The 14,684-nt window shown below is 34.5% G+C and overlaps 1 protein-coding gene across 2 annotated transcripts in view; it reads right to left on the bottom strand.

Annotated features, from left to right (window-relative positions):
• The window catches only part of PPP3CA (protein phosphatase 3 catalytic subunit alpha), a 311,580-nt gene that overhangs the window by 28,694 nt on the left and 268,202 nt on the right, over positions 1 to 14,684 (bottom strand). For both annotated transcript variants that reach the window (XM_079153824.1, XM_079153825.1), the window contains exons 9-10: positions 10,857 to 10,982; positions 8,458 to 8,532 (exon numbers count right to left, since the gene is read on the bottom strand). In XM_079153824.1, the coding sequence (XP_079009950.1) occupies positions 8,458 to 8,532; positions 10,857 to 10,982 (201 nt within the window). The remainder of the gene's footprint in view (positions 1 to 8,457; positions 8,533 to 10,856; positions 10,983 to 14,684) is intronic.

Raw genomic sequence — 14,684 nt, 5'->3', positions numbered from 1 at the left:
CACATTCCTTTTTCTGTATTGGGTGAGAATTTTTTAAGTAGCTGCTGCCTTAGTTGCTACTTTTTCCTGATTCTTGTGTATTTTCTCTGATCAATCCTACTTTCTCTTTCACTTGCTTGTCTTTTTTCTCCTTAATTTTTGGATGTTTCCCTACACATCCACAATTTTGGAGACCTATTCACCCATAATAGATTTAGTTATGGTTTGATTCCAAGGCTCTGTCACCTGACCAGATTTTTTCCAATTCCCAAGACTCCATTTTCAAATGTTGTTTGGGCACTTCCAGAGTTACATGTTCATCCTTTCTACACAAACTCATGTCCCTAACAACTCCTCTTTTTCCTGAAACTCACCAGTTTTTCCATAAATGTTATCCTAGGTACATAGGTTTGAACCATCAAAATCGGCTCTCATTTCCATTGCTCTTTGTCTAAGTCCTTTGGGTTTTAGGCTGTGAAGTCCTTAGAAAGCATTTTTTGAACAGATCCTTTTGAATTTCTTTCTCACGTCCATCCTTGTTCAGCTCTAGGCACCTCCACTTGGAGATATTTTATTGAGTTCCTAAATCATATCTCTACTCATCCTTTTTTCAATGGAATTTGAACAAAGAATGTGAATAAAGCATTTTTCCAGGCAGCATTTTCTCAAATAATGCTTTTATTATGCCGTTTGTCTCCTGACCAACTTCAGGTTAGGCATCGAAGTTCAGCCTTACCTTGAGTACCAAGGAATGAGTTGGCCTTCTATGAAATAAGACCTCTTAAACTGTGAGCCCTCAAATAAACTTTTCCTCCTCCTCCTCAAAAAAAAAAAAAAAAAAAAAAAAAAAATGGACTAAATAAGAATCAGATCACCTTCATGCTGCTCAGGGGGCTTTTTTATTATTGTTATTTTGTGTCTATATCTCTATTTTTATTTCTACATTAAATTTTATTATATTATCTGGGATGGGGGTCTAGTTCAGTGATATTGGCCTACCAGGTACACAGATCTGGGTTTGATCCCGGTTAATACAAAATCAATAAGTAATACTTAAAATTAAATATATTCCCACTAAATTGTCAATTACCATGGGGATAAAACTTTGTTTTTGTTTCTTTCAGACTGGGAACCTGAAATACAGGATGATAAAATGAGTTTCTCTGAGAAAGCAGTAACTATAGCCACAAGAAGAGCTCTAAACTAATAGCTCTTTGTGCTTCCAGATGCACAAAGCAGAGGGAACATTCCGGGATAAAATTTTCAGCCTTAATTCATTCACTCCACTTACACTTTTAAACTAACCAATCACATTTAGATGTTGTCAATATTTGTCAAAGATAATTACTTGATTTTGGCAGGAATCCCTTTACTGTTAGGGTCCCCACGTATTTCTGCATGAGAGTTAATGTGTTAAGTGCTTTTTCAGTAGGTCAAACATTTGTCATGGCAAATAAACATACTTTTGGTACTTATTACTTATGGTAACATAACCAAACCCCTGCAGAGGCACTTATCATGCACCAATAAGATGCCATGTTAGTCCTACTAATTCTCAGTGTTGTACTTTAAAAAGTTCTCTGTGACTTTTTAAAGCTAGACAGAACTAAATGGTGAGACACTCTGGAATCTGTGATATTAGATATGAAGAATTACCTAATAACTTAAAGCAAGGTAATTTTCTTGTATATGAGTTAGATGGCTTTGCAAAGGCTTGCAAAAATCGGCTCCAATCCCATATTCAATAACTTTCCTGTGGTTAACATTAGGAAAAGACAAAAATGTGGACAAAGGATAAGAGTTCTACCATGTGGTTTTGCTCTTTAGTTGAAATCAGAGACATAAATTCTAACTCAATATTGTCTTTCCAGTGCAGCCTGAATTATATTTGGCTTGCAATATATTACTTTTGTTATTTTTTTCTTTCCTTCCTTATTCTGCAGGATTTTAGTTTCACCTCCACAACCTTTTTTGGTTAGTGAGACTTATTACATATCAAAGTCTCAAACATAACTTATGTTATTAAAAAAAAAAAAAAAAAACTGGTCTCAGATTCTATGACTTTAGGACCTAAAACAAAGTCCCAGATAAATACATATTCCTCACAAAATCACTGCTAGGTTTCTAATGCTTACTGCTAATTCAGATTTCCTTACTGTAATTATAAACAAATAAAGAAACTTTGTGATGAAGATGGCTTCACTCTTGTCAGCTTTTTCCCTACTTTGGGATCTTTTCCTATTTCTTGGTTTAAAATGAGTCTTATTCATTAATGAGGATCAACTACCTAATGAGATTCACCTACTTGTGTTTCTTTCTTCTCTAAAATGTCCTGGTGAACAACAACTCTAAATTGAAACCAGACGGTGATTTTATCATCCAAAATCAGAAGTGGAAACAGGAAACAAAGACCCCAATATGTATAAATTTGATCAGCAGAAGACATTCACTGGCATTAAACTACTTCCAAACTTTACAAGATAACAGAAGTTTTGCATTTTATTTTCAACATAAAAAAAAAAAAAAAACCACAGCTCAATTTGAAACAGCGACTCTCTATCAAATTCCTTCATTTGTAAGGCAGAAACTAATGAGAGAATCATGATGCAGTTTCAGTGTAGAAGAAGACTGTGTGAGCCAGAGGACTTTCTGTCTGCTCAGATATACCTAAATTTTTAACATGATAAAACACTTCGTGGAGTAGGCTGAGGTTGAACAAGTAGAATTAACCTATTTCATATGCACTGAGGTTCATGTCCAGGAATAGTGCTACAATTCATTTCTTTAAAAAGTATTTACATAATATTCTACAAAACATTTAACAAAACAGACTAAAAAGTATATTATGTTTGATTACTAGTTTACTAGGCCTTTTTTTTTTTTTTTTGCATCTGGTTGGTTTCTGTAGTCTCAGGTGGTAGAAAGCTCAAGAGTCTGAGAACCAGGCAGATGTTAGCTTGAACTGCTCTGTTACTTTACCAGCTCTATGAACTCAGGCTTTATATTTGCTGAGTCTCACTTCAGATGTAAAAAAGGGACAATAAAAAAAACCTGCTTTGAAGATTACAGATAATATGTTGCCTAATAAAATATCTAAGAAGCTTAAAATAAATGACAGTAATTACCATTTTTCATTGACCAAAAAGGTCAAATTACTAAGGTGTAAACAACTTATAATGATGCCCAACACATAAATGTTAGTTGTTGTCACCTTTACATATCATGCTGGTTAAATGTAAAGGGAAGCTGACAGATGCAGAGAGGAATGAGGAGAATCCCTATTTGCTATAGGCTTACAGACAGTAAGAAGTCAACCTAATAAAAAAAAGATGGATTGTAAAGGCACTATTATCTTAGACTTTTTAGTTGACATCAGATATGGGACAACTTTTGAGAAGGGCTTGATAAATGACTCACCAGGAGGTGGCCCCACTTAAAATAAGCAGTAACTTAAGGAAGAGCATTAATTAAGTCCTTTGATGTCCTCTGACTCCTGTTTGCACCTGTGCAGCTAACAGGAGGAGCCTGGTAGGCAGGAGCAGAGGACCAGGCCCTGGTGGCAGGCTGCAGACTGCTCATAGGAAGGGCAGAGTGGAAGAACTAGAACTTTATCGTCAGGTTGGAAATAACACTACAAAAAAAAAGTGTTTTGAAACATGTTCTCAATAAATGGTATTTCCAAAAGGAGTCAGATTTGCGGGAAGCTCAAAGAGTTCTTGGAGTACTTTCGAAGTAACTGAGAGATTTTTGTGATGTTGAATAAAGTGCTGGGACTCTTCCTCATTGCTCACCTCAAAATGTACAATATACTAAGCTGAATACACTTTTAATTTAAAAAAATGTGTTTTTCCCCCTTTAATGGGAAAATTTATAAGATTTAAGCTCAAATATCAATCTCATTTAGAGGTCCTATCTTCGAAATCGGAGGGCAGCATCTGCTGGCCTTGACTTTAACCTATTTCAGACTCAGGATCTGGAAATCCTTAACAGTTTAACTGGACATGCTCTTAAACTGCCATCTATTTAAGTGCTGGCAGATAACATCGTACTAATGCTAGGAAATTCTGGATGTTCTTTATATGTTTTATTTCTAGTAGTTTCCAAATTTCACAGAGAGGCGTCTTGGGTTCTATTATCACTCTATTTAGAGAGGAGAAAACAATTCACAAAGGGCAAAAATAGAGTCTAAGATTTTTTTTCCCCATAGAAACAGTTTCTTCTCAATCATAATATATTTTTAGATGCATATGGAGCCTGTCCTTGTTAAATGTAGTTTTTCTTTTTCAGTTCCTTGAGGTTCTTTTTCTGGGAAACTTGAATTCAGTGTTTCCAATGGAAACCAGGGTCTGCAGTGCTAGCAAATGCTGAAGAGTCCAGTCAGTCAGAGACCTTCTCTTTTCAATTGTCTCTTTCTTTCTGCCCACCATAACACACATACACTGAACACATAAAACAAGAGATCAAGGGAATGTGTCTTTACTATCTAAGGGATACAAACCAACAAATTTCAAACAAGAAAATAGGGAATAAAAAAAATCACATACTACTTGTCAAACAAAATATGCTATGTCTAAGAGACAGAAAACCAAGAAAATGCCATCTACCTGTCCTAGAAAGTATGTAGCTTCCCTAAGAAGCCTCCTTCTTCTCATCCCCAAACTGATAATTGTTATATATAGAAAGGTAGAACTTTGATAATTTTTAAGTATCCTGTATTAATATTGTTTAAAATTTTTAAACAGTAATCATATCCTAAATGCAAGTAGTGAAAATGACCTGTATTCAAGCAAGAGAAACTGTTCAGAAAGAGGAAGAACTGCTGATATTTAAGTTGACAGAAATGGACCACTGAAGAAAGCTGAAAAAAGTAAAGGACATAGTTCTCATGTGTCCCAGCTGGCAAGACTGGGATAGATCCTCTGGACCATTTGCCTCCCTGCACTTGGATAGGGCAGAATCATACTTCCCTGCAGGACTGACCTCAGATCTTTGGGTAGTGGAGTGTGCTTAGAAAGAAACAATTCTTTCATGAGTCTTGAAAAAGGAAATAACACTCAGATAAGTAGAATTAACAGATTTCAAGTCACAGTAGCTGATGAGCAACATTGATTGGAGGTAATTATTATTATTATTATTTTATTTTAAAGCAGAGTAAGTCACAAGGTATATCCTTTCATGTATGTGACTGAAAGGGTAGGAAAAGAGAGATGACTAGAAGTGAAGTAGACACAGAGCTAGTCTTGGTAATGTTTATCTGCAGGAATAACCTGTGCCATTAAAATGTACAGGGACTTGGAGCTGCAGTACCTGACACATAATAGATAGTCAGTACATATTCACTGAGTGAATTGGTTAAAAAATAATTACAAACATATGTAGGCCTACATAGTCTTATACTATATTATTACTCTTATTCTTATTTTTCATACCTATATATTCTGCACACATATTCTTATATATTATATTCTTAAATATATATTCTTATATTCTTGTTCTACATACGTATGTATTCTTATTCTACATTATTATTGCCTATATTTCGGAATACTGGCCAATGGATTTGACTAAATGGGAAATTTGTTAGGGGAGTGTTATGGTTTGGAAGTGAGGTGTCCCCCAAAAGCTCACATGTGAGACAATGTAAGAAGGTTCAGAGGAGAAAAGATTGGGTTTTGAGAATCTTAACCCAATCAGTGAATTGATCCCTGATGGGATTAACTGAGTGTTAACTGGAGGCAGGAAGGTTGTAGCTGGAGGAGGTGGGAATTTGGGTGTGGCTTTGGGGTATCTGGATAGTGGAATCTCTCTCTTTGCTCTCTGATGATGCAAGCTGCTTCCCTCTGCTACACTCTTCCACCATGATGTTCTGTCTCGCCTCGAGCCCCAAGGAATTGAGCCAGTCTTCTATGGACTGACCTCTGAAACTGTGAGCCCTCAAATAAACTTTTCTTCCTAAAATTGTTCTGATCAGATCCTTTTAGTCACAGCATCAAAAAAGCAGACTAAAACAGGGAAGTATTCCTATATTAATGGTAAACAATCTTAATTTTGAGGATATCAGTGTTCAGAATACAATACTGCAAAGTAAAGCAACTTGGTGGGCTAACCACTTTGAACTGAGGGACACTGGAAGAGCCTCAGAATCAAGGTCTTTCTGACCTTCTCCCATCTTGCTCTCTCTCATCCTTTCTTCCCTGAAGATATAAAACAGACTGCTCTCCCCCAAGGCAAGCTATAAAACCTAGCAATTTTACTGTCTCCTTTCTCCTTTGGAGACCCTCACTCCAAAGGGATCTTGCCATGTATGCAGGAGAAAGGAAACCAGGAACAATCTGAACAGGTAGACTGTTAGGTTTTCCCCTTTGTCATTATCATTTGACCAAACCCTTTTGTCCAGTCACATTTTTATATGCTGCCCATGCTTCACTGGACCTCAGCCTAAAAACAGGCATTTTTCCTTGGCTTTCTGGGTCTTTATTTCTGATGGCTCCCATGGAACACAAAACTTTGCTTAAATAAATATGTTATGATTTTCTTTTGTTGACCTGACTTTTGTTATAGGACTGTTGGCTGTGACCCTCATGATGGTGAGCAGGGCTATCACACCTGTCCACCTTTACAGGGTAAAAGGAACAGTGAACAGCAACTACTGAAAAATGTTGACGTTAGTGTTCTTCCCTTAGGAAAAAAGTTTCTGCCACTGTGAAAATATCATCTTTTATGTGATAACACTATCTGGGAAAAAGATAAAAAGAACAAATAAAAAATTTTTTTACAAATGTAACTATAGCAAACTTGGCTAAAACATGAAACATGTAGAATCTAGATGAAATGCAAAATGTCCACTCATTTTCTAGAAATTTCAAAATAAATCAACAGATTTGCTTAAGTTTTTACAACTATACTTATTATTAATTTTAATATAGTAAAACTTTATTTCTTATCTCCATTTCCTCTTTCCTTCCCTATATTGCACATCCCTTGAAATGTGGTATATGCTTCAAAAATAGTACATGAGAACAAAAAATGAAGACAAGAAAAGTTACAGAAAGGAAGATAAGTATGATATGTTAGGAATAAACTGAAAATTTATATGCATTTATGTATATAGAATATATAACTGCATGGATTTTACTTAATTTTTATTTTATTTTTAAATTTTATTTATTTAATTTTGTTTATTTAATTTAATTTAAATTGAATTAAATTTATTTATTTATTTAGGATGTATTTATATAACTGCATGGATTTTATTTTATTTTATTTTTTTCTGAAGCTTTCGGTATTTTGTATTTAAAGCTTTGACTGGCATTAAGACCAAGTAAATATTAAATCAGGTCACTCTGATACTAACTTTCAGAAAGGGCCACATTCTCTTTCCATTTTACCTACATGCAGTTTTTAATGGCATGCTATCTGTTTAAATTCACCATAGTATCTAGTTTACCTCTGCCACCTTCACTTTATTTGTCCTATTTTATAGACATGGTCTGTTTACACATCCTTAACCAGACTGTAACCTCTTTAACAAATAGTCTCGAAGGCATCCTAGAACCCTGAGTGCCCTACACAGAGGAGGAACTTACTAAATATTCTTGAAAATGAAATTCACTCTCCCACAAGCCAACTCTACATTGTTGGTTATTTCCATTCATTTCGGGGTGCTTCTGTAAGGCCCAGAGAAATTTTTTCCCTTCATTTTTAAACTCGTGGATCTTTATCTTTTGTAGAAAACGTATACTCTTTCAGGATAACTGAATACCAAATAGAATCTTTAAAAACAAATACAATGGAAAACCTCTCATGGTTTTTTCATACTTATAATTACAGATAAGAAAAATTATTGGGATTGACATAAGTGCTAATATGTAAATGCCATCTTTTATCATAGACATCAAAATGTGAATAACTGACAGGAACAATCCCACTAAAGGACATTGTCAAAAATTGCCCAGTTGATGGTAATATCTGCCAGAAAATAAAGAATGACATCTTTTTTTAAGTAGCCAAAATAAGTCATTTAGCAACATGAGCTACCGAAAGATGGTTCTTACCAATACTGGAGATTAAACCAAGGGTTTACCAATGAGCTACATTCCCGATCCTTTTTCTTTTCCAATGCTTTACTTTGAGATAGGGTCTCACTACATTGTGAGAGTCTGGCCTCAAACTTATAATCCTCCTGTCTCAACCTCCAGAGTAGCTGGGATTATAGATGTACCAGCTGACAGATGGTTTTAAAAGCAGTTTACTATTTCAACAATGTCTTCAAAATAATGGGACAATTCTCTCATGGTTTTGTTTCCTACATTTTTTTAAAGAAAATAGAAAATAAAATTATATTTTTCAATTGCAATAGTATGTTGAGATTTAAACATAATCAAAATCCAGAAATGTATGATTAGGGTGAGCCAAGTATTATGAATTGCCAAGAATTACCTGGCAAATAGCATTAGTACAAAGGCTTGGGCTTCTTACCATCAAATCCATCTTCTTCTGACCCCAATTCATCATCTGAGCAGATGTTGAGGACATTTACCAGCATCTCAGTCACTGGATAGGAAAGAAAAGAAAATACAGATTTTGTTTTAAGTTTAATTATTACTCTGATATTGTTAATCAGCAAGTTCAGTAATAACATCTCTTAGTGTACAAAATCTCCTGCAAAGTAGATTATATAAAATCCACATCATAAAAGACAAGAGGTTTTGTGATTCTATGTAGACTGTATGTTTATCAAATTATTATCTCATCCCTATGAAATATACTGGTAATATTTATCAGTCAAAGGTCAACAGAAAGTGGATAAGTCAAATATATGGATGTGAATAGCATACAAATCTGTGAAGGAGCAAGTGGTTATTCTTGAATTTCTTATTTATTTGAAAAATGATTCTGTATGACCTACATTAGATTACAAACTTCTGTTCAATAGGGACTAAGTAAATGTTAGATTTCACTTTTTAAGATTTTTTACTCCCCCAGAGAGCCTAGTACAATGACGTGTGTGGTTTTGTATTTAATAACATTTGTAGATTGATGAATTAATACATTTGAAGTTAATTTTGGAAACATATCTTCAAGAAGAATGTTAGAAAATATTCAAAAATGAATTTAAAATAACTTAGGTAGGTATAGTTTAATCAGAAATTTAATTAAATAGATTACAACAGGCTTACTAAAATAAAAATACTATACACATACTCAGGAAATTAGTGCTGTATTATTCTTAAACTAATGTGAATTAGTATTACATTTAATATTTTTTGAAATTAGGTTGAGTTTCTATTTATTTATTTATTTACTTTACTGGGGATTGAGCCTGGGGGATTTACCATCGAGCTACATCCTCAGATCACACCCTGCTCCCGCCTTTTTTGAGACAGGGTCTCTCTAAATTGACAGTCTTATCTCCAATTTGCAATCCTCTGCCTCAGCTTCCTGACTCACTGGGATTACATGTGTGTGCCACCAACCTGGAAAAGTTGAGTTTTATCAGACATATGAAGAGACACACACTAATTCTTGAAAAGCTACTTTTAAAAGTAATATGGTATTTTTAAAAATGTTCTTGAATTGAAGAAGTAAAACTTCAGTAGAGCCAATGTTAATGCAGTTTCAGTTTTAGAATCAGTGTGTTGTTTTATAATACATGCTCAAAATTTGAATAGTAAATAGAAATCATCCAACTCAAGTGTATTCAAGGGCACCCAGTAGTTATCAGAATTTAAGTTGCTTTAATTTCCAGAGGATCCAAGAGACAATTTTATCCTGTGCTACGATTTGAGGAACGCAAGAAAGCATCCAATGTAGTACTAGCGGGACACTATGAAAAAGTACTTGTGACTTATTTTGGTTTCCAAAGGGTAGACTTCTTCACTGACCACTCACAATTTGGTTCTTGGACATTGAAAAGAAAAAAAAAAATCAAATACTATGGTGCTTCAGAAAAATGCATAGCTTTTCTCTAAAACCTCCCCACAGCATGCCATTTTTGTGAAATACGTGGAAACTCTTTATTACAAACCCCTTTGTATTCTCATGAGCTACATGAGAAGAGGCATTAGGAATGATATAGTCTGTCACTATGAGCCCTTGTTGACTAAAAGTTCATGGATGCAGGCCTTCCCTCGAAATTTTTTCTGCAGTTTAAGTCAAAACATAAAAGTAAAACAAAAAAGGAAAGAAGGAAGGAAGAAAGGGAGGGAGGGAGAGGGGGAAGATAGGAAGGACAGGAGTCAGAGAGGAGGAAAAGAGAGAGAGAGAAGAAGGGAGGAAATAAAGTAAAAGTCAATTTCCGAAAAATCGAGTCAAGGTAATACACAAATTTTTAAATGCAAATTTCTCTCCCTGTTTTCTACCTTGTAACATGTTAACACTCAGAACTGCTCTTTTAGTTGTTGTTTTATGAGTTGTCCTTCAAAATATGGTAGCCACTAAGTGTTACCAGTACCATGATCATTACTCACATCAGAAATGTAACAAAAGTATGTCTACCCTTACCTTTTAATTTGACAGGTAATTTCTAAAATAAAATATTCTTTTGAAATTACAGTACAAAGGAGTAAGGAATAAGAGAGACATTATTACTTGAAACCAGCTAAAGATACACATATATCTGTTATTTTTAAGTTATATTATTCTAAGGAGATTTTATGAATTCTCCTAATATTTCTAATGAATTCTAATGAATTCCTATGAATTCCTATGAATTCTCCTAATACATTCCTCATTTCCTGTTAACCCACTCATTATATATTGTTGATATATACACAGTGACACACTTTTGAATCTCTTCTCTCATGGCATAGCTTGCCATTTTACTGGTTAGACCAAAGGATTTCTGTTTCTGAACCTCTCAAGATTGCACAACACACCTTTTTCCCCAACAAATGGCAGGGACCAAGTGAACACATCCATGAAATTCGGAAGCCAGTATGGATGGGGAGAGCAGTTGAATTGCCTGATATTCATAACGTTGTTCTCATACTTCAATACTGCAGCTAAAAATGACAGAAAAAAAGATGTTAGCTTCACAGCACGCTTCTGCTTCTATACATGGTTTAGTTGATCAAGAAAACTCAATTATTTGAGTTTTCTCAAACCAAATCACCTTAATCAATCCTGAGTGTTGAAAGTATTTGTGGACTTAAGCTTTATGCACTATAATGTGAACACACAATATGTGAATAGTAAATATGAGGCAGCATTATACTTTGACAAATATTAAACAGTTAATAACATATTGTCAGAAATTGTAACAAGCCCCTCTTGCAGCCAAGAACATTCTACTCTTATTTAATACCAAGAATAAAGGTGACAAGAATAAAGGTGGCACAGCTAAGTTAATTAGAAATAATTTAATAATCTCAAATATTTGAATTGAATTTCTCTTCAAAAAAAAAAACAAAAACAAAAAACAAAAACCAAAAAACACAACATACATTTTTGTCCAGAACTCATAATAGTTGTACAAAATAGTTTAAATTAGATTACTTTTCTGACTTAATAAAATGTTTTTGGATTTAATCCCACTTAAAATAATACGCTGCTGACTTTACCCTTGACTTCTGAAAAAAGACACAGCATGGATGACTTGCAATATTAAACCTGCATGCTTCACTCAGCTTCCTGTGGTTGGGTTAGAAACACACTCAGATGTTTTGGCTGGAGAGATTCTAAGGGCACGACTAGTTAACTGGCCACTGTTGAATGGGTTCAGAAATTCAGTCTACAGCCATCCTGAACCACTGTGAGGACTTTCAGTAAGGATAAAGCCACCTTTTTTAACAGAACCATCCATTCTGTGGTTGGACAATATTAACTTGTGTGATAATCTCAGGTCGAAAGATATGAATCAATATATTTATGTTTCTGAATAACAGTCTTTTAAAAATTAAAAGTGATAGTCTCCTATCATACCTGAGAGTTGGCAATATTTTACTTCTATCATTGTATCATGACATGACTAGATTACATAAATAGAGTAATGAACAGATCCTACATGATGTAAAATAAACTTTTTTGTTTGCTTAATGGTTAAATATATTAAAAAATCAGTTCATTTTTTATTTGTAAGTTGACTTTTATATGAGGATACCTGCATGAGATGACAGGTAATAGAACACAGATAGCCATGAAAATCTACTTATTAAAAAGGTATTATTAAAAAGGTATTGAGCTTGAGATTGTACATTAATTACTTCTTACATAACGGTACCTTTTATAGTGATTTCAAAAATGAATTTGCTCTCCCATCTGGAATGTTTCCTTAACCTCTGAATGACCAATTCTCCCCCATGGCTTGGTGCCAGGCCCAACCCTATCTTCTCAGTGAAATCCTTTCTGGTTTGTTCTGGTGGATGAATTCCAAAAGCACTTGACTGATACCTCCATACTGCATTTATCATTTGGCGTTGATCACAGGTCTCTTATGTACCCATGTTCCTTCTCCCACTGTCTTTAAGGACTAGTACCACACAACAGGCTTTATAGTCTTTATTTCTCATGTACTACCTCACTCAGTGCCAATGCTCAGAAGGTAGAGACAAATCTTGATATTTTTCCTACAATATTTTTCAAGTCAACTATTCCGAATCCCTTTGACCCTCTTTCATGTGAGATAGTTTCTTGGTACTTTTCATCACCCTCTTCATCTCTGATTTGGATGCTTGCCAGACTGGCAATGCCTCTGTGAAACTGAGGCCCAGTGTGCACATAATCCTTCAGGTGGGCTGGATCTGCATGGAGTATGGCAACGATACATAGTTTTCTGTGAGTTGGCTACTACATGCATCATACAGCAGCCTGATGACATGGTAATGTTTTCAGTAGCTTCCAGTTAACCAAGCTCATACTTGTGAACAATAAGGGCTTTGCTTTGAATTATATTCCTGGTTGATGACAATGGTTCCAGGGAACATAGAATCACAGATACTTTGGGAAAAAGACATTCAGCTACTACAGTCAACATCAATATGAAGGGAGTTATTCTCTTTTCCTTGTGGAACCAAGAATCCGGCATATATTTCTGGAATTGATTCTCTTTTACATTATTCTATAATTTATATGTTATATGTCATTTGGCCTAGGGATACATTGATATGGTATTAAAAATAGGGAAAATGAAAAAAATTATGGCAAATTATTATATCAGTTATATAATAATATAATTATATAATTATATAATTATTATTATTCTGATTTTTGGGACGGGAAAGACAAAGTATTTCTAATGTCTGTCAAGTTCTATCTCAGTCCTAGTTCCATGCAAAAGGTCTACTACTTTTGAATACTGCATATTTACGGCAGGTAAACATCCTCATACGTTCAAAAGAATCTTTAAAGGTGCTAAGTTTTCAAAGAGTAATTTCACCTCTAAGTTTTATTAATATGTAAATAAAACATGTTTATTAATGTTTTTATTAACATTGGTGATGTGGCAGGAAGAAAAGAAAAGAAATACAGTCTGTCCTCTGTATCTAGGGTTCTATATTCAGGGTCTTGACTTGTATGGAAAATATTTGAAAAACAACAACAACTGTGTCTGAATTGCATCTGTATGGACTTTTTTCCTAGTCATTATTCTCTAAGAAATTCAGTATAAGAACTCTTTACCTGGCACTTACATTATATTAAGTATAATAAGTGATAGAGATGATTTAAAGTACAAAGGAGGATACACATAGGATGCATGCAAATATGATGCCATTCTATAATAAGGGATTTGAGCATCTGTGGATTTGGGTGTCCACAGAGGGTCCCGGAACCAATCACTAGTGGGTAACAAGGCAGGACTGTATTATAATGAACAGTGACCTGAAGAACAGAGAGAGGCTTTATTATAAACTGTCATTTAATCCTCATAATAAATCTGAGATGTAGAGGTGCCTGTCTCTTATGTCACAGATAAAGGAAGTGGGGTGACAAATGAAGAACCTTGCTTAAGATCATGCAACCAGTAACTGGCAGATCTCACCCACACTTCAACTCAGCTTTTCCTGACACCAAATTCACTCCCTTCACCATTTCCTGCTGTCTTTTATAAATCATAAATGTATGATTTTAGTTCTACTGTTATACTAATTTTACTTTGAATGTGGAATTCATAATTAAAGAGGTTTTGGTTTTTGGCAAATTACATATTTGAGTGAAATGGGGTAGACATTCAGAAATGAAGGTGGGGCATGTCCAAGCGATTAAAGAGAAGTTCTGTTTGATAGCTGGTGAGATAAAAGTGATTATTCATTCTATACTGGTTCAATACAATTTATTTGAGTATCTACTGATACAGTAAATACTGTGTTCAGGTTTTATTTTTTCCTACTGATAATAGAAATAATATATTTTAGAAGTAGCTGCATTTACTGAGCATCTACTATATACCAGGTGCTACATTTGGCCCTTTACAAACTTGATCACAAATCTTCAAATATTTCTCAAAAGCAGTTATCATCTGCATTTAGAAAATATGCCAAAAGAGAGATTAAATTTCATTTCCCAAATTCACACTGCATAGGAATCAGAAAAACTCAGTTTTGGCCTGAATCTAAAGTTGCTGCTTTTTCTAGTATATGATATGTACCCACTCTAACAACAAATAATTCTATATCTATCATGTTTTGGACATAGATTTTTCTCCTTTCCTGTTTAGCTTCTTTTACAAAAGAGCACTGAACTGGAAGGCCAGGAGTCCAGGTTACTAG

This window comes from Sciurus vulgaris (assembly GCF_902686455.1).
Source record: "Sciurus vulgaris genome assembly, chromosome: 9".
Lineage (NCBI taxonomy): Eukaryota > Metazoa > Chordata > Mammalia > Rodentia > Sciuridae > Sciurus > Sciurus vulgaris.
Note: the sequence above shows the minus strand (reverse complement) of the source record. Positions and strands in the feature narration are given on the sequence as shown.